The sequence below is a fragment of the Pseudorca crassidens genome, chromosome Y (assembly GCF_039906515.1).
Source record: "Pseudorca crassidens isolate mPseCra1 chromosome Y, mPseCra1.hap1, whole genome shotgun sequence".
NCBI lineage: Eukaryota > Metazoa > Chordata > Mammalia > Artiodactyla > Delphinidae > Pseudorca > Pseudorca crassidens.
In genome coordinates, this window is record NC_090318.1 from 1,952,783 (window position 1) to 1,976,430 (window position 23,648).

The window sequence follows — 23,648 nt, forward strand, 5'->3', positions numbered from 1 at the left end:
GAAGGTACGCATCAAGTTGGCTGGGCCACCAGGAGCCCAGAGAGCTGGGGCACCGTGATCTCTGCATGTGTCTGGGAGGGTGTTTCTGGACGAGATGAGCATTTGAACAGGTGGATGGAGGAAAGCAGGTGGCTCTCCCCAGGGAGGGTGGGCCCCGTCTAATCAGTTGACACTTGAATAGAACAGAAAGGCGGAGGGAGAATTCTCTGTCTCTCTGTCCTTGAGCTGGGATGTCCATCTCCTCCTGCCCTTGGACACCTGTGTGCCTGGTTCTCAGGCCTTTGGACTCGGACTGAACACGCCACTGGCTTTCCTGGGGCTCCAGATGGCAGACTGTGGCACTGCTTGGTCTCCCGAATTGTGTAGGTCAATTCCAATCAATCAATATACACATAGCGATATAAAGATACAGATATATGTGTTACACAGGGCTCTGCAGAGACACAGAACCAACACCTACATTTATCTGTATCGTCTATCTACCTATCATATGTCCGTCATCTACATATCTATCATCTAGCTAGCTAGCTATTATCTACCTACCTATCATCTATCTATTATCTATCATCTATCCATCTACATAGATATTAGATATACCCCGTTGGTTCCATTTCCCTGGAGAGCCCTGACTAATACTGGCTGCTATAACGAAGTAACCCAGATAAGGTGGTTTCAACAACAGACACGTGCCTCTCACAGGCCTGGAGGCAGACCACGGCCAGGGCAGATGAGTTCCCAGCGAGGCTCTCCTCCTGGTTTGTACAGCTGCATACTTGCCGGTGTTCTCACGTGGTGGAGAGAGAGCTCTGGTCTCTTCCTCTTCTATAAGGACACTAATCCCATCACGGGAACCCCACCCTCATGGCCTTATCTAACCCTAATCACCTCCCAAAGACCCCACTGCCTACCATCATCCCCTCGGGGGTCAGGGCTTCCACATACGAATTCCGGGGGGACACAAAGGCTCAGTCTGCAACACGCTCCCGCCACCTCGCCCGGAGGTGTCCACACGAGAGGGGCAGAGGCAGAGGAGGAAAGGCGGGGCTGGGGGCTCCCTGCGCGGTCTCCCCCTGCGCTGCCAGCGGTACGGACGTGCCTTCCTGCACGTGCATCCTGCACCCACCACCCCCCCCCCGACTGCACATCTGCTCTTCCCTTCATCCACCTCCCCGTTCCCAACCCATCCCAACGCCTAGCCGGGGGGGTCAGGACAAGACCTGGGAGGGCCACTGCCAGCCCCTCCCAGGGGGTGTCCCTGCTGCCGCCAGACACCCCCCAAGGCAGGCTCACCGCGGGCTCGGGCACCGCGCGTGCGCCACCTCCGCTGTCCCGGGCCGCGCTCCTTCGCGAGGCCGTACACGGCGGGACAGCCCTGAACCAAGCTGACCACAGACCCAGGACTGGCCCCCGTGGCCTGGCGCGCGAGACCCCGGATGCCAGCGGGAAGGGAGGGGAGCCGGTCACTGCATCCCAGCGGCTGCACCTCCCCCGTGTCCTTCTGCCACCTGGAGACCCGCCACGTGGGCTTCACCGCCCACAGCCCAGGAACGGGCTCCTCCTTGGGGAGACCCCCCCCACCCCAGGCAGGCCTGCAGCCACGGGGCCAGCTGCCCGGGCCCGAGAGGCATGGTATAGCTCTCCGGCCAAGTGCGTGTGAAGGGGGGAGGGCCACACCAGCCGCGGAGCCAGGGCACCACGCACTGAGGGCAGGGTGATGCTCCCCCAGCTCTCCTGGGTGAGGAGCTGGACATGCTGAGTCCTCAGAGGTTCCGGGAGGAGAGTGGACTGCAGGAATCCCACGGTTCCTGCCAGAGTGTCTTACGGAGCCGGGAAACGTGTTAAGCCATGACGGGCTGACCAACGACAGCTGTCCTTTAAGGAGAAGTGCGTCAACTCATTACATTTCCTGCAGGGAGAATGCAAGCTGCTCAACGCACCTTCAGTTTACCCATAAAAGTACAGGACGGACGGATGGATAAACAGAGACAGACGTTTACCCATAAAAGTACAGGACGGACGGATGGATAAACAGAGACAGACGTTTACCCATAAAAGTACAGGACGGACGGATGGATAAACAGAGACAGACGTTTACCCATAAAAGTACAGGACGGACGGATGGATAAACAGAGACAGACGTTTACCCATAAAAGTACAGGACGGACGGATGGATAAACAGAGACAGACGTTTACCCATAAAAGTACAGGACGGATGGATGGATGGATAAACAGAGACAGATAGATAGATATGACAAACTGACAGGTAATAGAAAATACACAGATACACAGATGATAAATAAAGAATAAGTGTATAGATGATAAATAAGATACACAAACAGACGATAGATACAGAGATGTATGACAAACTGATCGTAGATACATAGATAAACACACAGATGATATAGACAACAGATACAGATAACAGGTCGATAGATAATAGACGGAAAATGGACAAGGGCACAGATGATAGATTATAAATGCAGAGATAATAAATAATACATACATAGATGATAAAGATGTAGACAGATGATAGATATGTAATAAATACACAGATGAATGATGACAGATGACAGATAACTGACAGAATATAAAAAAGAAGATATACATAGATAGGATATAAAAGTATATATATTGATATATGTAAATATATATACTTATGTTCACACACATATTTACATTATGTATTATACATATATATATATATATATAAAAAAATAGAATCAACTCCATCCAGGCATGGAATCACAAAGGTTAGTATGTATGTAACAAACTGGCCATCGACACAATTATCAGCTCCTACGCTGGACCATAAACTCCAATCCTGGTGTCCCCGGTGCTGTGCACGAGACGTGATCTTCCCAATGTCACCTACTCTCCAATCACTGCCTCATTTCCACGAAGACCCAGCCAGGATCCTCCTGGAAGCAAAAGCCCCTAGAGGACTCATCAAGTATCACCTCCCAGGACACCTGCCGTCCGAGGGGAAAGGCATTTGCTGTGGACCCCACGTGACAAAATCTCTCAGGAAAAGTCCTCTTTCAAGGACAGCTGCGGAGACCACCGGGTTCCATCCTTCTAACAGAGGAAGCGATGCCCGTCTCCCTAAGGAAACACTTCCTGAGGAATCCGCCCCTGCCTTGTGCCATCTGCCGTCTGCTAAAAGCCTATCCCATCTGGTCTCTCATCACCCAAAAAATTGAGGGAGTTTGGTTCAGTCGAGAAGGTGAACAAATTGGGCTGAAAACGAGAGGTGGGCAAAGCATCCCGACCTCGCTTCAGGCCAAAGGTCAAACCGCTGAGCAGATATCATAAGGGTGCTCCCAGAAAACCAGCACAAACCACCCCAGCAAAGAGGCCACGTGGAGCACCCAGCCTCGGAGTCACAGCCTGGGAAGCCGGGATGGGCCCAGGCAGCCGGGGGGACCCAGAGACCACGCAGGTTCCGGGAGGGCCCTGCGTCTGCAGGCCAGGAACCCAGGTCTGCAGAGAGGAAGGGGGAGCCTGAACGGTCGGGATCTTGCCTTGAGCACGACAGGATATGGGGCTGCAGGGCCGGAGCAGAGGCCAGTGGGGCTGCAGGCTGAAGCCACCCAAGGCAAGCAGCCGCTGTATCCCACCCGCGTGGGGCTGCAGAGGACGAAGCCAGCGAAGTTCAGAGGAGAGTGGCCACGGGCCCCCAGCACGTAGGAGGAGGACCCCGAAGGCCTAGCCCTGGGCCTGCTAGCCGTGAGAGGCACAGAAGGGCTTGTGTTTCCAGGCAGAGCTGCAAACCCAGCCCCCCGGTGGCCAGAACAGCTGCAAAACATCCCCCGCTGGGTCTTAATGCAGTACAATTTATAGGACGGGGACACACGGGGCTGCAGGTTCGCAAGGAGAAGAATTCTAGCAATGTGCCCGGGATTGGTCCAGACTGCACCCGGAAACCAGAAAGACGAACTGTCCGAGGGCCGCGGTGCTTTCAGAAGCCAGTGAAGGGCCCCAGGCCTTCGCTCAGAGGGCGGCCGAGACCCCGGGGTCACTCCAAACACACACTGAGGCGCCCGCCTCCCTGAGCCGGGATGAGAGCCGGACTCTGAAAGGAAACTGACTTTAGAGCAAGACCTGAGCGTGAAACACACACCATCTTGGGGAAGCAGAGTCCTGGGCCGACCCAGATAAGACACATCCTTAACGGTTAGGGGCTGTGTTTTTACGAGACATTCTAGATGCCAGCAACGATACTTTATCTAAGACACTGAAGGCCACGTTCCACTTAATGTTCGACGGAGAACGCTCTGCAAGTGTCAGGTTATCATGACTGAAAACTGGCCTGTTGAAACTCAAAATGTTTGTGCAGAAAAATTCTACGTTTGAATCCCCCTCCCCATGCCCCCAGGAACAGAGGCAACCCATAACGTGCAGAAGGAGAAAAATAACGACGGACGCCGACCTCCCAGTCTGTCTGTTTCTGGGGTACCTCGTTTTCTTAAAAGGAAGGAGAGAAAGGAAGGGAACGGGGAGAGAAAGGAGTCGATGGGAGAGAACCCAGATGCCCTAGCGATACACATGGCCTGAGGTCAGCACCCCAAAAGGCTCGGCTTTTTAAAATCATCCTCCCCACACCCAGTGCAAAGACAGCCCAGGGAACGAACGTGCAGAATCCCTACTCCCGTAGCAGGCTTCCCCGGCTGGCAGCTTTATTCACATAAACACACTGTGATACCAAAAGATCCAGAAACGCATCACACCCTTGATGTGATTCCCAAAGACCCCAGAACAAAGCACAGGGGCCTTCCTTCTTCCGCGTGGCTTGGAAAACTCTCTTTGAACAAACAGAAATAAAGCCCTCTCTCGAGGTCGGAGGCTTTCCGGCAAGTGTGAAGCGTTACTCACGCACGTCAGACCGATCAATTAGGAGTCCGTTTATCGCTGGGGTTTCTTGAACAAGCGTCCAATTCCACAGCGTTAAATAAGGAAAAGTACAAGCCAGGAAGAGGGCCGGCAACCCCAGGGCTTAGGAAAAAACGTGAGAAACGCAGAGAGGCGGCTAGCTGGAGGGACACAAGTTTTCACGAGTGACAGAAAGCCAGGATTTTAAGAAATGTGGCAGGGAGGGGTCAGATGCAAAGCAGCCAACTACAGCCCGGGAGGTGGGATGTACGTCTCTGCGGCTCTTTTCCCAGCCGGAGAGCAGAGCAGAGGGTCTGGAGACAGCGACGCTATCGCTTTCCTTCAAGGAGACGGCGCGGGTGACGCTGCTTTCTGACGCCTGATTTCCTAAACACGTTCACGGCTGGTGACATCAAGATAAAAGACTGCCTTGGCCGGAGCCACAGGAAGTCCCCAGCCACGAACCTGGAGAAATGCCCTCCTTAAGCCCCCGGGATGCGGCTCGATGTTGGGGTCCTGGGAAAAGATTGCCGAGGGCTGAGATGGGGCATTTGTAAATCGCGTACCTCCCAACAAAACCTCCACCCGGACTCGGGTTGTTTTAAGGTGGGAATCAGAGATAAGACTGGTGTTGTTTTCTTTTTTGGGCCACATCGCGCAGCAGGTGGCATCTTAGGGCTCCGACCAGGGATCGAACCCATGCCGCCTACATTGAGAGCACGGAGTCTTAACCGCTGGACCAGCCAGGGAAGTCCAGGGGCTTTGCCTCTTAAAAGCAATTCGTTTAAAATAAGTAAATAAATAAAAGTAGTTCTAAGTGTTAGAAACGGCCTTCCCGTTTCCCCAGTGGCGTAAGCAACCCACAAGGACCCCCCAAAGATAAAATGATCCCTGGTACTATTTTTAACTCAATGCCCCCCGCCCCCCATTGGTGTTTAAAAGAGAATGCAAGAGCCCTTTCCAGGAATCAAATCTGAATCAGCCCTCTAGAGCCGGCCGTGGGCACCAGAGGGTCCTCCGTATTCAAAAGCAGCGTTTCCAAGGAGTGGGGACCTCCTTCTCTAGGTTCATCCCAAGAAAAGTGATTCTGGGGAAACCGGACCTCTGAAGCATCAGACTCACAGAAAACCCACCTCAAGACCCACGAGCTCCAGGGCTCACAAGGACTGTGAATTCAGGCAAGGGGAGAAAAAAGACTGACTCACGGCAGAAAACACACCACAACCAACACCTCTTTTCTGCTCTTTTTTTTAATAAGCGGTTGCACTGCAGGCTCACTGGTAACATTTTCCACCAAACACAAAACTGGTGTCTCTTGAAAACAGGGCGTCTGGCGAGAGTGTCTCTCCCCGGCTACCCAGAGGCAAGGTTCCCACGTAAATGACAGTGTAAATAGGTTCCTTCACCAACCAACGGGTAACATCCACGGATGGTGTCGGTGGAGGACACACAGGGCTTTCATCCTCAGCTGCCCGTCGGTTTCAATCTTTCTCCGATTTACCCCAAACCGTCCCTCGCAGAGAACACGAATGCTGCAGGTATGGAATTATCTAGAGGGCAAGACATCCCTGCCGGCCGTGCTTCTGTCGCGGAGTTCAGCATTTGCAATCCTATCAGCGGACATCTAGGGCTTTGATAAGTCATTTCTTTCCCCAAGGGGCCCCTCCAGAGAAAACGCTCATTTTCACCAGCTCTGGGCCACCCAAAGCCCGTCTCTGTCCTCTAAGACCCCCAAAGCCCTCCACCTGTCCTTTGGGCCACCCAACGCCCACCTCTCTCCTTTGGGGCAACCAAAGCCCATCTCTCTCCTTTGGGGCAACCAAAGGCCGTCTCTGTCCTCTGGGCCGCCCGAAGCCCCACCAAAGGTCCATCTCTCTGTTTTGTGCATTTCCTCTGTCCCGGGCAGCGCGCCCACCGGCGGAGTCAGTACTGACAGCCAAGCATTCGACGAGAGGCGCCCACGCGCGGTCCCCTCCCCCCACCCTCCCCCGCCGCGCTACACGAAGCTGCCGTCCCTGAGGCCGAAGTAGCCGGCGTGGCCGGCGTCGCCCAGAGGGAACGCCTGCTCGTGGCCCAGGCCCCACTCGCCCTCGTCCTCATCCTCCAGCTCGGCCGCGGCGCCGCGCGCATTCTCGTACAGGAAGATCTGCTCGTGCACGTGCGCGGGGGCCAGGCGGTTCCGCTTGGCGCTGACGACGTTGGCCGAGGAGCCGAAGAGGCGCTCGGGGCAGACGCGCGTGGCCGCCACGGACCAGTACTTCTGCAGCACCCTGGGCAGCAGCGGGAAGAGCGCCAAGCGGTCGGACCACCACCTGAGGGGGTCCTCGTTGAGCCCCAGCACCTTCTGCGACTTGAAGTTGCTGAGCTCCTCCACCACCTGCGCGCGCCAGCCGTCCTGGTCCTCGACACCCGCCGCGGGGCAGAAGATCTCGGCCAGCATGTCGTGGATGACGCTGGCGGGCGGCGGCGTGGCCGAGGGCGCCGGCTTCTTCACGGGGGGCTCCTCGGGCGGGGCGTACAGCTGGTCCCCGGGCGCGCGGTAGGCGCCGTCCTTGGCCTTGTCCAGGAGCCCCTTGGCCTCCTCCACCACCCTGTTCTCCACCTGCTGCCTCTCGAAGGTGGACAGGAAGGGCAGCCTCTTGTAGCGCGGGTCCAGGAAGGTGGCCACGTTGAGGAACATGTCGATCTCGGGCGTCTCCTGGTAGGTCTTGGCAAGCTCCTTGGCGATCACCTCCTTGGCCATGCTGATCTCCTTGGAGTCCGTCTCCTTGCTGTTGAGCGTGCTGTTGAGAAGCATGTGCAGCAGGGGCTTCACCATGCTGATGGTGGGGTACTTGGACCCGGACAGCATGTCGGCCACCTGCTTGAAGGGCTGCAGCAGGTCCACCAGGCCCTCAATGGTGGCCCACTCGGCGGCCTCCAGCAGGAGGTGGTGGTTGTTGCTGTCCTCCAGGAGGACCCCGGCGATGGCGAACTGCTGCTCCTTGAGGCGCTGCAGCATGGCCAGCGTGCTGCCCCACCAGGACACGCGGTTGCTGACCAGCATGCAGTGGGCGGCGTTCTGCTGCTTCTGCTTCTCGTACAGCATGTACATGGCCACGGTGGACTGCTGGAAGTACTCCACCAGCCTGCGGCAGCGGCCAAGCAGCGCGCCCAGCTTGGGCAGCCGGAAGGCCTGCTGGATGCCGGCGTCGAACGTGTGGCCCAGGCAGGGCATCTGCACCGCGATGTCCAGCAGCGAGCAGGCCTTGGCGATGTCCTTGCCACGGTCCGTGGTGGCGCTGAAGACCTTGGAGCTGACGCCCCACTCGATGAAGGCTTCGTACAGGACGCGCGTGATGGTCTCGGCCGCGTTGTCCTCCGGCACCTCGAAGGTCTTGAGGCAGCGGGAGCCCAGGAAGAGGCCGTGGGGGGCGGTGCGGCCCAGGAAGTGCGCGGCCAGCGTCACGTAGGTCCGATTCTGGCTCTCGCTGCGCCACAGGTCGGTGGAGATGCCGCACCACGCGGCCTCCGCCAGCTCCTTGAGGACCGCGTCGCGCACGGCGCCGTAGCGCTCGGGGATGGCCTTGCCGCAGAAGAACTTGCGGCTGGGCAGCTCGTAGCGCGGCTCGGCCGTCTTCAGCAGCACCTTGAACGTGGGCTCGTCCACGATGGACGCGGGATAGAGCCCCTCGCAGATGAGGCCCATGACGGCGGCCGTTAGTTCCTGCTGCCTGCGACCCTCGTGGCCGTGCACCGCCGCCGCCGCCGCCGCCGCCTTGGCGGCCGGCGGCTCCTGCGCGCTCTGCTGCGCGGCCTCGGGCTTGAGCTTGGAGAAGGCGCTGGCGAAGGCCTCGCGCATCTGCTCCGTGTTGCTCTTGACAAACTCGCAGAACTCATCGGGGTGGTTCTTCTCCAGGTGGTAGGACAGATTGGAGGTGTTGCCCGAGTAGGCGATCTGGGCCATGCAGATGCGGCAGTAGATCTTCTTCCACTGCAGGATGCAGCCCTCGGCGTTCGTGTCGAAGCCGAAGTAGCGCCACACTTTGCTCTTGGCGCGCGGATGCGCCACCAGCTTGAGGTCGGTCTGCGCGCCCTCCAGGCTCTTGCCCTCCATTGCGCCACCCGGGCCGGGCCTCGCTCATTCGGGACGACCTGCCGAGAAGCAGCGAGACAAACACAGCGTGAGAAGAGACCCGGCTCCGGCCGGCGGGGAGCGGGCCTGCTCCGGAACCAAGGGCGCACGCAGAGGGTCCCCGGGGGCTGCCGCTCCGGCTCCTGGCTTTGGCACAGCAGAGGGGCCAGTCTGACAAGCCAGCGACTCTTCCGTCCAGGTGCGTCCGAAGACACGCGTTTTTTTATTGTTAGTTTGGGGATCGTCTTTGGACTCCCGATGACAGCTCTTTCCTCACCTGAGCTGCTTTACTCTGTCCTGTTCTAGGAAATCCAGGAGCCCCGACGCCAAGCAGGGGGGCTTGTTCTCCAGACGGAGGCCACGTTCCCAAGCGCCCGGCCAGCCCAAGACGACCCACCTCCCCAACCGAAAACCTGGTCGGCAAGCACGCGTGCCACACGCCACCATCAGATGAAAGAAGACGAAAACAGAGGGTCTCAAGTGGATATTAAGTTGTCAGAGTGGCATTAAATACAAGCTTTTTCTAATTTTATGTTTTGAAATGATGCCTTTTTGACCACAATGAGATCTCACCTCACACACACACACACACCCCCAGCGGAATGGGTTTCATCAAAAAGAACACAAATAAATGCTGGTGAGGGTGTGGAGAAAAGGGAACCCTCCTACACCATTGGTGGGGATGTAAACTGGTGCAGCCACTATGGAGAACAGGATGGAGGTTCCTTAAAAAACTGAAAATAGAGCTGCTGTATGATTCAGCAATCCCACTCCTGGATATTTATCTGAAAGAAACAAAACCACTCATTAGAAAAAAGATCCATGCACCCCCATGTTCACAGCACCACTATTCACAACAGCCAAGACATGGAAGCAATCTAAACGGCCATCGTCCATGGACAGAGGGATGGATAAAGAAGATGCGGTGCATATATACAGTGGAATACGACTCAGCCATAAAAAAGGATGAAGTCATGCCATTTGCAGCCACATGGATGGGCTTGGAGATTATTATGTTTAATGAAATAAGTCAGACAGAGAAAGACAAATGCTGTATGGTATCAGTTATCTGTGGAATCCAAAAAAAAAATTTTTTTTTAAACTAGTGAATATAACAGAAAAGAAGCAAACTCACAGATATACAAAACAAATTACTGGTTACCAGTGGGGAGAAGGAAGGGAGAGGGGCAATATAGGGGAAGGGGATTGAGGAGAACGAACTATAATACTCGGTATAAAATAAATAAGATACAAGAATATATAGTACAACACAGGAAATACAGCCAATATTTTATAATGACTATAAAGGGAGTATAACCTTGAAAAACTGTGAGTCACTACGTTGTACACCTGAAACTTATATAATATTGTACATCAACTATATATCAATTAAAGAAAGTTAAAAATATTACTTTCTGCACTGCACATGCTCCAGCTGTTTTGTTTTGTTTTTTAATCTATCTATCTATCTATCTATCTATCTTGGCTGCGTCAGGTCTTAGTTGAGGCATGCGGGATCTAGTTCCCCAACCAGGGATCGAACCCGGGCCCCCTGCATTGGGAGCGTGGAGTCTAACCCACTGGACCACCAGGGACGTCCCTCTATTCTTCTCCTAGGTGCATCTGGCATCAGGAACCAGATTGGGGCAATAATGGATTTCTCAATCCCTGGAACTTCTCAAAATGCCCACCGTGGGCACTCACACCTGGGCACAGAGATACCTACGAGCTGTGGTGCAGCACTGCCCGGCTGTCAGTGGGACACATTCGGCTTCCCGGAGCTGCCAATCAGGGCCAGGACACCAAAAGGGCAGCTGAGTTTTCTTAAAAGCTGGCTGTTACTCACAGACGTAGAAAACGAACTAGTGGGCACCAAAGTGGAAAGGTGGGGAGGGATAAATTAGGAGTTTGGGATGAACAGATACACACTACTATATATAAAATAGATAAACAACAGGGTCCTACTGTATAGCACAGGGAACTACATTCAATAGCTTGTAATGGCCTATAATGGAAAAGAATCTGAATATATATGTATAATTGACTCACTGTACTGTACACCTGAAGCTAACACAATATTGTAAATCAAGTATGCTTCAATAAAAGAGAAACTTTTGGGCTTCCCCGGTTGCACAGTGGTTGAGAATCTGCCTGCCGATGCAGGGGACACAGGTTCGAGCCCTGGTCTGGGAAGATCCCACATGCCGCGGAGCAACTAGGCCCGTGAGCCACAACTACTGAGCCTGCGCGTCTGCAGCCTGTGCTCCGCCACAAGAGAGGCCGCGATAGTGAGAGGCCTGCGCACCGCGATGAAGAGTGGCCCCCGCTCGCCGCAACTAGAGAAAGCCCTCGCACAGAAACGAAGACCCAACACAGAAAAAATAAATTAATTAATTAATGAAACTCCTACCCCTAACATCTTCAAAAAAAACAGAAAAAAAAGAAATAGCAGAAAATTTCGAATTAGGCATGAGCATGAATTTAAAAAAAAAAAGAGAAACTTTTAATAATCATAAACAAATATACATACATATGCCTAGACACAGAGAGAAAAAGATACGCTTTAAGAGCATGAATGTTAGTTTTATTACTTATTTGATTTCCTCAAATGATGTCCATGGAACAGACTTCCCCCTGAAATGGGTTAAGTCTGCAAGCTTTCAACCCCCTGTACAGCACTCAGGGCGTTAAATCACAAAGTGCACCAACCAGGCGTTTTCTGAGTGTGGGGCGTATGTTCAAAGCCAAAACCCAGTAACAACGACAGTGGTTTCAATAGTGGCCCGCCTCCCCAAATTCACGTCCCCCCAAAACCTGAGAATGGGACCTTATGTGGAAACAGGGTCATTGCAGAGGTGATGAAGGGAAGGGTCTGAGATGAGGTCCCCCTGGAGGAGGGTGGCCCTACATCCAATGACAGGGTCCTTACAAGACACAGAAGAGGAGAGACACAGACACAGAGGAGAAGCCCCGGGAAGACAGAGGCAGAGACGGGAGGGACGCGGCCAGAAGCCAGGGACGCCTGGAGCCCCCAGAAGCTGGAAGAGGCAGGAAGGACCCTCCCCTGGAGCCTCCGGAGGGAGCGCGGCCCTGGGACACCTCGACTTCGGGTTTCTGGTCTCCAGAAAGAGACAGGATGAACTTCCATGATTTTAAGTACTTTGTTACAGCCGCCCCTGCCGCTCTGCTGATGAGAACAAAACTATAAAAGCTATGAGTGGTAACATCACCCCTGGTGCTGGGCGCCCTGCGGTCAAAAGGGCCCACCTGAGGCTTTCAGGGAGAGGTCACACTTGGGGGGGCTGATTTAAGGGGCACGTCGGTAGCCAGGGATGGGGCAGAAGGATGTACTGCTCAGAGGTGAGGCCCAAAGTCTCCAGGACAGGGGAAGGGGATCCGATACAGCCAGGACTTTCACAAAGAGGAAACCCCCAAACCGCACATCCTACAGCCAAGCCAGGATGGGGCACCTGAGCGTGGGAAAGGTGGTCCCCAAAAGCGATGGGAACTGCACAGCAGGCACGACACCTGGGCTCTGGAATATGAACCGCCACATCCCGCGCGGGCCACGCAATTCAGTTTTCTCAGATCCGACTACACCTGGATGATGACAATGAATTACTGCTGTGATTTGGCTTAAGGAGTCCAGCGCCATCCTGGCGCAAACTTCTGCCCACAAAGCAGGAAGCAGCCCTGACACAGTGACAACCTAGGGAGGCACCGCCCGCAGGGCCTCCCCCTGCGGCTTCACCTCCTTCGGGCCAATGATGTCAGAACCTCCAAGGAGGTGACGCACAGTAGGAGGGTTCTGAGCACATACGTTGAAGGCGGCTGCACAAAGCCACCCTCCACTGTCCGGAGGGCAAGGTCTACATCTCCCGTCAGAGTCAGGAATCAAGGTTTTGTCAAAGCACCCTCTCCACAGGGTCCTTCTTACAGGGCGGCCTGAGCATCTCTGGGGGGGACCATCGCCACGACACTGCCAGGGACGTGGCGAGGTCCTGCCTTTTCTCACATCAGAGACACCAGCCAGATCTTCCCAATCGGCTTCACCAACACAAGGAACATGTCACAAGACACAGGATGAAGCCACCAAGTGGAGAACCAGCTGCATTCTTCCCAGTCGGTACTTCAGGAAACTGGCAAGAACCAGGAACAGGGCCACTCTCCCTGATTTTTGTTTGTTTGTGTTGGAGATTATAGTTATTTTTCACTGGGAAAAAATGTTACTGGGAATAACATGTAAGTGACTTGTTATGTTACTTGAAATATATGTTGTAAATTTCTGTTTCAAATTTCTGTTCACCTTTTTTTTCATTTCAAATAAATTTAAATTTAATTAACATGTAAGTGAAGAGGATCCATATGGATAAGTCAAAGCCACACAAACAAAAGCTCTTTGGGGCTTCCCTGGAGGTCCAGTGGTTAAGACTCCACGCTTCCAAGGCAGGGGGCATGCGTTCGATCCCTGGTCAGGAAACTAGGATCCCACATGCTGCGTGGGACAGCCGAAAAGTAAAAATTTAGAAATTTATTTTTAAAAAAGCTCTTGGGGGGGCAGGGGGGAGTACTTATTTTTTTTTAAGAGTCAAAAACTCCTAAGATCATGAAAACTGTGGTTTCACCTCCCTGGATCCACAACCCCCAACCGTTCATATGTACACAACACCAACGAGAAATAACGTCCTCTTTATCGGTTTCTAAAAACCCTGCAGTTTGAACACCAGGATCCACCCTAAAATAGCTTCGTAAGTGGGCCAGCTGACATCTTTTGGGGGTGTCAGCCCATCAGCAGAAGTCCATTTCCAGACCTACCTCCTATGTCCAACAGAATTCTTAAGGGAAATGTCCGTGTGATATCAGAACGTCCCTGTAAAACACATCTGGATGACTTTCTCTCCCTTTCAAAACTGATGCATCAGAGACATTTAATTTGTAACAGACAATCGCCATAGAGAATCTGGAAATCAGGGTCTGTTACAGGAAGTTTTCATTGGCTTACACACGTCTCTATCAAGGTACAACCTGCAACGATCATGAGTCTGTAATGATCTTGTTCACAGAGAGCGCATTTTAAGGTTACATTCAGGGGCGGGTTACCTTTTCAGCATCTTCCTTCACCTTTTCACAGAATCCAGGTGAACTCACACCACACGCCTGTCCCCCACCGGGTAAAATGTGCAGGGCCACCCACAACTGCAGAGCGACAGCCATAAACGTGAGCCAGCTCCCTTTTACCTAAGGAGTCCCAGTAAACGTTATGTAACTGCATGAAACACGTGCAGTGTGCACACGCAACTCATCAAAGCGCTGAGACGATCTACAGACAGATTCTCTGGATACTGAAGATCTGACATGCGAATATTAGCCAACTCGTAACCAAGGTACTTGTAAATCTGAGGCACGACCTGACCGCTCACGGCGGCTTAGCAAAGAACTTCCACAACAGCAAACGCACTTCAATCATCACCGCTGGGCTTTGTCGTTACCCGTTTACAATATATAAATAAGAGACTATTTCCGTATCAACTATTTTATACTGTGCACATTTTATATTTATATTTATATAGACTTATATAGACTTTATTTATATAGACTTTATATAGATTTATATTTATATAGACTATATGTTATTTTTTTTAAAAAAGAAAACATCTGATGTTTAAGAACAACAAAGCCCAGCTACTCTCCATGTGAACGGGGCCTCCGGTTACTGTTTATTTAGCTCCATACCGGGGCAAAGTTCAATGTCTCCTCCCCCGCCAAGATGAAGTCCAGTTAGGGGCAAATAAAAAATGGGTCCAAAAGCAGAGGAACAGGGCCACTTGGGACACCGGCCACCACCTGGCACATGGGACGGATGTTCGTTCACTCCTCCGCCCAGACCTAAAATGATTTCTAACCCCACAGACCACGTGGCTCGCACACAGCAAGCCCAGCAAGTCCATCTTTGGATGCAACAACCCTCTGCAAAAGCCGGAATAAGGATGCCCTCGGCGGACACATGGCCTCATGGCTGGTTTGCCTTTCCACGACTTTATTTTTTTTTCTCAATCAGTCAACAGGTGGAAACCACAGGGCAAGCCCTCAGGTTGGATGCACCTCCAACACGTTTCCGAGGCACGCATTTTGGGGTGCTGCTGCGATAACACCGACAAGTCTAAATTCCATCCTCAACTTGTCTTTTCTGCGAGCGGCTAAACCGGCTCCCAGGCGAGACAGCCAGACCCGTCTGGGAGCAAAACTGCTCGGAGTGGTGCGCTCCACAACCTGGGGCCATTTGGGGCAACCTGGGACAGCTTTCCATACGTCTTCACTGTGTACAAGCCAGTCCTGATCTCAAAGGTGACTATGCGGACCCCACCCCCGAGCCCCAGGTACTGGCTGGGGTCTTACCCTCTGTTCATTTCTGATTGCTCTCAATGTGTTTTTTTTTTTTATAAAAAATATCGAAATCCAGCTTATCAGAAAACCAAATGCTCACCTCACATAAACCTGGAAGATGTATTTCCCTTTGATGGAGGCCTGGGAGGGTGGAGCTCATATAAAAATATCTACTCCTGGTCGGAGCTGCAGGTTTGCAAAGTGTGGCCCCGGCAGCGCCCCTGCCGTCGGGGAGTGGAGCGATTCTCAAGTATTTTCACAGCCAAAGTCACATGTTCTTTGCCTTTTTTTCACCCCCGCGTCTCAGGGGTGTTGCCCAGACGCTGCTGGGGGTGCCAGGTCAATAGGGCGGAAACACGGGTGAAACTGAGACTCCATCTATCCCCTTAGGCCACACAGTAGAGAGACCGGCCACAAGGTGACACGGCACCACTCTTCCCACCTAATACTTTGTTTTAGAAAGTAGTCATCTGTCACCTAAAAATACAATGTCATGTATGCTCGCGTAGCCTAGGGTGAGTGTGATCTCCTGCAAATTAGGGCAGACAGAGATTCCTACAGGTTCCCCCGTTTTACGTCCTGAGCACGCCGCTGCGACCAGACACAGCCCCAGACGGATCGCCGCCACCCCCCGCTCCCCGGAGGTCCCCAACGTGCGTGAAGAGCGCGAACGGGTCCCCGGAGAGTTTGGGACCGGAGACGCCGCGGAGGTCGCGGGGGACAGAGGAACAAGGTGCCCCAGAACGGAAGCCCCTCCCTCCAGGCCTCGCCGCGCCCCCGAGCGCGCCCGGCGTCCCCCACCCACCCCGGGGAGGCCCGTCCTACCTGATCCTGCGCGCGGCCGGGCTCTCGAGCGCCCCCTCCTTCGCCCCGGCCGCGGGGCTGCGGGGCGCGCGGGACCCCGGGGACCCCGGCCCGCAGTGCGCGGGGGTAGCGGACCCCCGGGCCGACTCCGGCCCGGGATGCGCGGAGCGGGGGAAGGGCGCGTGAGGACGGCGCACCTCCCTCCCCCCCGCGGCCGCCCGGCCCTGCTTCCGGGAGCGCCCGGCGCGGCGCGCCATGGCCGGCGGCCGGGGTCAAGGGCACGCGGGGCCCCGCCGCGCCCCTCCCCCGCTCGCCCCCCACCCCGGGGGTCCCGGCCGAGCGAGGGGCGCGACCCCGGCCGGGCGCCGCCGCCGCCGCGAGTCCCCCGCCCGCCCCTGGCGCCTCCGCCCCCGCCGGCCGCTGACCTGGTTCCGCGAAGCCCGGGAGGCGGCGGCGCAGCAGCTGCGCCACGACCACCGCCGCGCCCACCGCGTACACTCGCAGGGCCGCCCGCGCCGCAGACAAAAGCGACATGGCTGCCCGGCCGCCGCTTCCGCGCCGCCCGCGGGACTCAGAGCCCCGCCGGACGGCGGAAACGCGCCCGCGCCGGCCCGCCCCCCGCGCCCACGCGCCCGCCCCGAACCCCGCCCGGACCCCGCCTGGACCCCAGGACGCCGCCTGACCCGGGGCGCCGGACCCCGGACCCCCGACCCCGGCCCGGAACAGGCACTCCCGCCCGCACCGCGGACCCCTCCCGGCTGACGACCTCCGCCCGGACCCCGGGACTCTGCCTGACGCCGGGGTCCCGGACCCCAACCCGGACCAAGGACCCCAGGGACCCCCCCCGACCCCAGAGACCCAGACCAAGGATACCAGGGACCACCCCCCCGACCCCAGGGACCCCCGCCCAGACCGAGGACCCCAGGGACCCCCCCCGACCCCAGGGACCCCCGCCCGGACCAGGGGCCCCTCCCTGCCTGGATCCTGGGACCCCTCCTGACCCCGGACCCCCGCTCAGACCACAGACCCCGCCCAGATCCCCAGGACCCCTGCCTGGCTGCAGGACCCCCACCCAGATGTGGACCCAACCCAGACCTTGGACTCCTGCCCGGGACCCCCAATCCGGCCCTCGGACCACAAGAGCCCCCTTGGACCTCAGACCCTCCATTGAGACCGCGGACTCCCGCTAGGCTATTGCCCACCTCCACAACAGAACCCCAGGCCCCCCAGACAGGATCATGGACTCCCACGTGAATCCCTCCTGGAGCGTGGAACCCCCCGCCCAGACTTCCACCTGACCCCCGCTAGAACCACAGACCCCGCCCAGATCACAGCTAGGACCCTCCCTCCCCACACTTCCCCAACCCAGACCCCCAGTAAGACCCCACACAGACTCCTATCCAGAACCTTACAGAAACCCTAAACCTGGCAACCCCAGACCCTACAGGGACCTTAATACCCACCAGAACCCTGGACCACATCCATATCCCCCCAATTCGGACACCTACTGGACAGCACCCCTCATACACACACCAGCAGAGACCTCCTCCCCCACCACCACCATCAGCGCCCGCCAGCACCCGGGACCAAGGATCTCAACCCCAGCCCCACCAGGATTCCTGTCCCTGCTAGGACCCAGGATCCCACACTCCACAACCCTCTGTAACTGTGACCCCCACACCTGGACTCTGGGTCTCCCCCCATCGCCATAGGAAGTGAACCCAGCTGGTCTGACTTGGGGGGTCACCCCAACGTGCAGGCTGCCCCCTCCACTCAGGCCACCTGGAGATGTTCAGCATACAGACCTCTTCGGTGCAATCTGAGGCTCGGTTAGGAGGGTCCTTCCGGTCTTTGTGACCCTCTGTCCTACAGATGAGAAAACCGAGGCCAGGAAGCCTTCCCAGCATCCCTGGCAAGACCATGGTGTCAGCTGCCCCTCCTGGCCAGGTGCACCCAGGTGTGCCAGGCATGCCCAGGTGTGCCCAGAACAGAGCATCAGGGAAGTCCTCCATAGCTGCCACCCTCCAGGGGTTCCCGCAAGAGCCCCAGGTGTGGCCACAGTGACAGAATAAGAAGGACCTAGAAGCAGGTGGAGCCCAGGGAACAGTGGGGGCGTGGACCTGTCCCTGGGTGTTTGTCCAGAAAGAAAGGCCCGTTGCCAGGCATGTTATCTGTGGGGGCACAGCAATGCTAGCTGACGCCTCCTGTCCTCTTGCCCAGTCTCCCCGAAGCGTGTGTTTTAACGTGGTTTCTGGAGCGGTGAATGGAGGGGCTGGGGTCGTCACCAGGTGCTTCCAGCCACGGCCCCCAGCTCAGAGAGCCTGGAACTCATTAGAATGTTGATGCTGCAAACGCACTTGACTTTTATGGCACCTGTAATAAGTCACCCCACGTGGAGCAGCTCAAACACACACCAACATAGGATCTCACTGCCCTGTAGGTGAGAAGTCTCGCCTGTGGGTCTCCTCTCAAGGTCTGACAAGGTCAAAATCGAGATGTCTACCCACTGGGCTCCCAAGGAAGTGGATCTGGACGAGCCTGTCTCCAAGCTCATTTGGGTGAACAGCAGAATCTAGTTCCTTGTGGTTGTAGGGCTGAAGTCCCCGCCTCTACGCTGGTGGTCAGTGGCGGGGAGGGTAGGATCCCGTCTCTGGTCTGAGCAGGTGTCACCTAGATCCCACCCTCAGCATCTCTTCACCTTCCCGTCTGTCACATCTCTCCCGCTCCAGCCAAAGTTCTCTGCTTTTGAGGGTTCATGGGATTAGAATGGAGCAGGGACCAGGTTAATCTGGGATCATCTCCCTATTTTAGGGTCCATACCTTAATTACATTTGTAAGGTCCCTTGTGCCATATAAAGTTCCAGGGGATTCTGGCTTGGACACCTTTGGGAGGTATCCTTGGTCTCCTCCACCATGCTTGACAAATCCCCGTCCCTTCAAGGATTTTAGGACGCCACCACTGAAGGTAGGTTCACCTGGGCCAGAAGAGGAGGGACAACTCCAGGTGAGGGGCAGGACATCCCCCTGGAAAAGAAGGTTAGGCAGAATGGGGCCCCCTAGTAGAGGCCCAGGAAGCAGGGCGAGAGCAGCCATCTGGTTGACCCAGAGGCCAACATCTACCATCAGGCACCCCTGGCACAGTACAAGGTGCTCATTATATCTGGGGTCCTTTTGAACTTCTCTTAAAATTGGGGGGTGGGGGGAAGACTATACTAATAATAATGAATAAATATAAATAATGCATGCAGCATGGAAAATAAGTTTTCTACCAGAACTGTCTTAAAATATAAATTTTAATATATCTTACGGAAGCCGCAAAGGCGACCACAGAATGGCCCCGAGGAAGTCAGATCCTGAAACATCACGGGTGATCAGTTCCTAGAGGCCCCTGACCCTAGAGAAGGGGGCTTCAGCGATGCTGGCCACACACTAAACCACAGCAACGCGGGCCCTCAGGGAACTCTGTGTTGGTGAAGAGCCTCTTTGTGGTCAAAGGTCACCCTCCCTACCACAGCCCCTGGTAATTCAGTGGCTCCCTCCCACCTGAGTCTCCTTGTAATCAGGCAGCCCCCGCGGCAGCTCCTCTGCCACACCAGGTACATGGGCCACACCAGCCACTTCTGTTTCATTCCTCTCCTATCCCTGGTGCTAACACTGTTATCGTGCAAATTGTATTCCCTACGAATAACCAATAACCGTGGGCTCCGCCAGTGCAAACTGTGCTATTGTAATTCACTAGGATGCCTGGTTTTTTGTTTTTTGTTTTTGTTTGTTTGTTTGCGCCGGGTCTTAGTTGCAGCATGCGGGCTCCTTAGTTGTGGCATGCAAACTGTTAGTTGTGGCATGCAAACTGTTAGTTGTGGCATGCACGTGGGATGCCGTTCCCTGACCAGGGATCAAGCCCGCGCCCCCTGCATTGGGAGCACAGAGTCTTAACCACTGCGCCACCAGAGAAGTCCCAGGAGCCTCAAAGCTGGGAGAGAGGCTAGAACAGGTTCTCCTTCAGACCCCCCAGGAGGAACCAGCCCTGCCCACAACTTGATCTCAGACTTTTGGCCTCCAGAACTGTAAGAGGATACATTTCTGTTGTTTAAGCTCCCCAGTTTGGGGTACTTGGTTACGAAAGCCCTCAGAACCTAACATAGATGCTGAAGAAAACCATTTCCTCCTTAAAGGGACCCCCCAGCCACAGTTCTCAGCCCTCAAATCCTGACACTTCAGGGGATAGTCAGACCCCTCGAGCCCTGTGGTCACCCTACTATGTGTTCAGACCTTCAGATTCTATAACCTAGACGTGGATCCATCACTATCATCACGGAGCCCAAACCTCCTCCAGGCTCTGGGGGTCCAGCTTTCTTGGGGTGTCAGGGGGTCCCGAGTTCAGTGCCCGGCAGAAGGCGGAGAAATAGGCAAGTGGCCTGAGCTCCTGGAAGGCGGGACGCCCCATGACTCTGTATCCAGCATGACAGGAAGCTGTGACACGCGCTTTGAACACTTGGTCGATGCAACCTTTACACACGAGACCGGTTTCTTCCTACCTCACCTCCCTCCTGAACGATGCGGCAGGAGTCGATGGGTTAGGGACTTCCCCGGCGGTCCAATGGTTAAGACTCCGCACTTCCACTGCAGGGGGCCCAGGTTGGATCCCTGGTCCTGGAACTAAGATCCAGCATGCCACGCGGGGCAGCCAAAATACCTAAATAAAGAGCTGATGGGTTATTTATCAACTGAACTATGGTGCGTTTGCCTGCGTGTGCGCGCGTGCCTGTGCGTGAGTGTCGGCGCGCGTGCACCTCGCTCGGAGGAGTCCTGCCCCAGGGGGTTGGGGGAATGGCCTCACTCATGCTACCCTGCACTGCCCACGTGAGACGTACACTCACAGCCTGTGGAGGAGAACAGCCCACTGGGGCCGCACGGGGCTGCCCCCGAGGCCAGGGTGAACCCCAGAGGCAGGCTTTCTAGTCACGAGGGTCTGAGGGGACCCTGGGAGGGTGGGATGGGCTCGTGTGAATAACTCCACGAGCGGACGGGAGCTCAGCTGACTACGGAGGGATGAACCGGCACCGAGCGTGGTCCCCCTGCTCAGGAGGGGGCTGGCTGGGGGCAATGAAAGGGAGATGCTGAGCAGCGAGGCCAGTGTGCCCGCAGGCCCTTTGAGGGCCCCCTGGTTCCCCCCAGACGCCAAGGAAGCACATCACATTGGCCTTAATTTTCGTCATGGCGGCACAGTATGATCGGGAGGGTGGGATGTGGTGGTGTGGGAGGAAGGGGGATCCCAGTGCTTCACTGAGTGTGCAGACCAGGCGGGACCCTACACAGATGCCGCCGTGCGCAGGGCGCATCCATAGGGGTGTTTTTCCCTGAGTCTGCGGAGACTCATTTAACGCCTGCATCCTGGAGGTGTGCTCCAGACCTGCCAGAAATCACACACACACACACCCCCCAAGAAAAACCCAAACCCTGGGCACTCACTAAAAAGGCAGACTCCCAGAAAACATTACATACCTCCTGAGTCAGAATCCACTGGAGAATTGTTAAAGAGAAAACAGAGAAAGACCCGGAAGTTTGGAGAGAAAGCTGGTGTGGATGCCAAGGTGTGCCCTGTTTCGTTTTCACTGCGTGTGTGTGTGTGTGTGTGTGTGTGTGTGTGTGTGTGTGTCATGGGTGTTTATAGGTTTGCTTTTGCATCATTATGCATCGTGTGAGGGAGTTCTCACTGTGATGGAATAAAGTGCTTATAAAATCGTTTAGCCCATCCACAGATGGATGGATACACAGCACAGGGCCCATGCACACAGTGGAATATGACTCAGCCGTGAAAAGGAGTGAAGCTCTGACACAGGCTACAGCGTGGATGGACCTTGAACACACGATGCTCAGTGAGAGAAGCAGACACAGAAGGACACATGGTGTGTGATTCCATTGATAGGAAACGTCCGGAACAGGCAAATCCACAGAGACAGAAAGTGGATTCGTGGTTACCAGGGGATGGGGAGTGACTGCTCATGGGGTTGGGGGGGGGTCTCCTTTTGGGGGGATGAGAATATTCTGGAACCAGAGAGAGGTGGCGGTTGCACACATGTCGCCATCTTGAAATCAAGGTTGGGCGCGGGGCTGCATTTTTATTCTGCGTCGGCCCTGCCAGTTCTACAGCAGAAAATGTTCAGGTCCAGAGTCATCAAGACACCGAGAGTGGACTTTCTGCAAGCAATTGGGGTTCCCATTATTTCCCTTCATAAGTCAAATAATAATAATAATGCCATAGACGAAAGAAATACACGTCAACTATGAACGCATTCAAGAAGGAAAATGTCTCATCCGCTTTAGTAGCAAGAGGGGAAGCTCCAGGAGGTTTTCTCAGAGCAGCGTATCTCAACCCCAGGACGGAAACCGAGTGGGGCCCGCTGGGGCTCCGGGGCACAGAGGCCTTCTTCTCCTTCCTTTCTTATAGGCAAGACTCCAGCCTCCGAGACTTTCCCTGAGTTCCCAAAGGGCGGATGTGGAACCGTTGCTAATCAAGTCCCTGCACCCCGGAGACCCTGCACACGCCCTGATCTTATCAGCAACCCCACCCTTGAACTATTGCTATAAACGCATCAAATCCTCCCAAGGTGGGATACCTAGTTTTTCGAGGGCAGGAGCCCTCTGTGCCCCGCTCTGTCTGGCAAAGCAATAAAGCTCTCCTTTACTACTTCGCCCCTCCAAGATGCAATTCAGCACCGGTGCAGAGTAGAAGCTGAGCTTTCAGCATCACCACCGATGGCCTTCGGGGATAAAGATCCCTTTGCTGCGGCGGTGCAGCCCCGTAAAAGGTCTAGCAGCACCTGGGGCAGGGGGAGGGGGGGGGCTTCTGGGGAGGCCCAGAAAGGGATCCCTGTACGCTTTTTGTGTTTTTCCACATCCTCAAAGTTTCCAGTCCACATGGAGAATCTTCTTTGGGACCCAGGTGTGAAGGAAAGAATTAACTTTGCTCAAAGCCAGGTCTGGCCTTGTCTCCCGGGCTCCTGGGAGGTCACCTCTGAGCCCCTGGATGTCCTGCGTGATAAGAGTATATTTGCTTTGCCTGGGGCCTGGGCCACGACCGACATCTGTGCTCCAGAGTGATTTAGGACGGGGGCCTTGGGGCGTGCAGTGTCAGCTCGACCTTGGAGGAGATGGAGACCAAAGGCAGTCCTTCAAGCAGTCCACCATGCTGGTTGGCAAGAGCCGGAAGTGAGCACACACCCTTGGTGGGAGGGGAGAGCCCTGCCCGTTACTCTGCTGGGACGGGCACCTGCAGGCTTACACCTGGTCTCTCCTAGACACTGCCCCACGCACCGCTTCCCTCAGCCGATTTTACGCTGCGCCCTTTCCCTGTAAGGAACTGTAACAATGACATCGGCAGCCTGGCAGAGTTCTGGGCCCACATGGTGAACGATGGTCCCTGAGGGTGGTCCCGGGGGCCCACAAGTTACAGCTGGCGCTGGAAGTGAGGGTG

At 55.4% G+C, this 23,648-nt stretch overlaps 2 protein-coding genes across 3 annotated transcripts in view; both read right to left on the reverse strand.

Annotated features, from left to right (window-relative positions):
* LOC137217865 (dehydrogenase/reductase SDR family member on chromosome X-like) overlaps window positions 1–16,730 on the reverse strand; it is a 193,738-nt gene extending 177,008 nt beyond the window's left edge. The window contains exon 1 of the mRNA XM_067724857.1: window positions 16,597–16,730. Coding sequence (XP_067580958.1) covers window positions 16,597–16,705 — 109 coding nt within the window. The 5' untranslated portion in view covers window positions 16,706–16,730. The remainder of the gene's footprint in view (window positions 1–16,596) is intronic.
* On the reverse strand, window positions 6,085–16,734 carry LOC137217864 (E3 SUMO-protein ligase ZBED1-like). 2 transcript variants are annotated; one of them, XR_010940306.1, is made up of 3 exons: window positions 16,597–16,734; window positions 6,642–9,003; window positions 6,085–6,582 (listed from the first exon to the last, which is right to left on the reverse strand). XR_010940306.1 is itself a non-coding variant. In XM_067724856.1 (2 exons), the coding sequence occupies exon 2, from the start codon at window positions 8,963–8,965 to the stop codon at window positions 6,866–6,868; it is 2,100 nt and encodes a 699-aa protein (XP_067580957.1). In that variant the 5' UTR covers window positions 8,966–9,003; window positions 16,597–16,734; the 3' UTR covers window positions 6,085–6,865. The 2 variants fall into 2 exon arrangements, 1 of the variants encoding a protein (XP_067580957.1); XM_067724856.1 differs by having other exon boundaries at window positions 6,085–9,003.
* Between the last annotated feature and the right edge of the window lie 6,914 nt (window positions 16,735–23,648).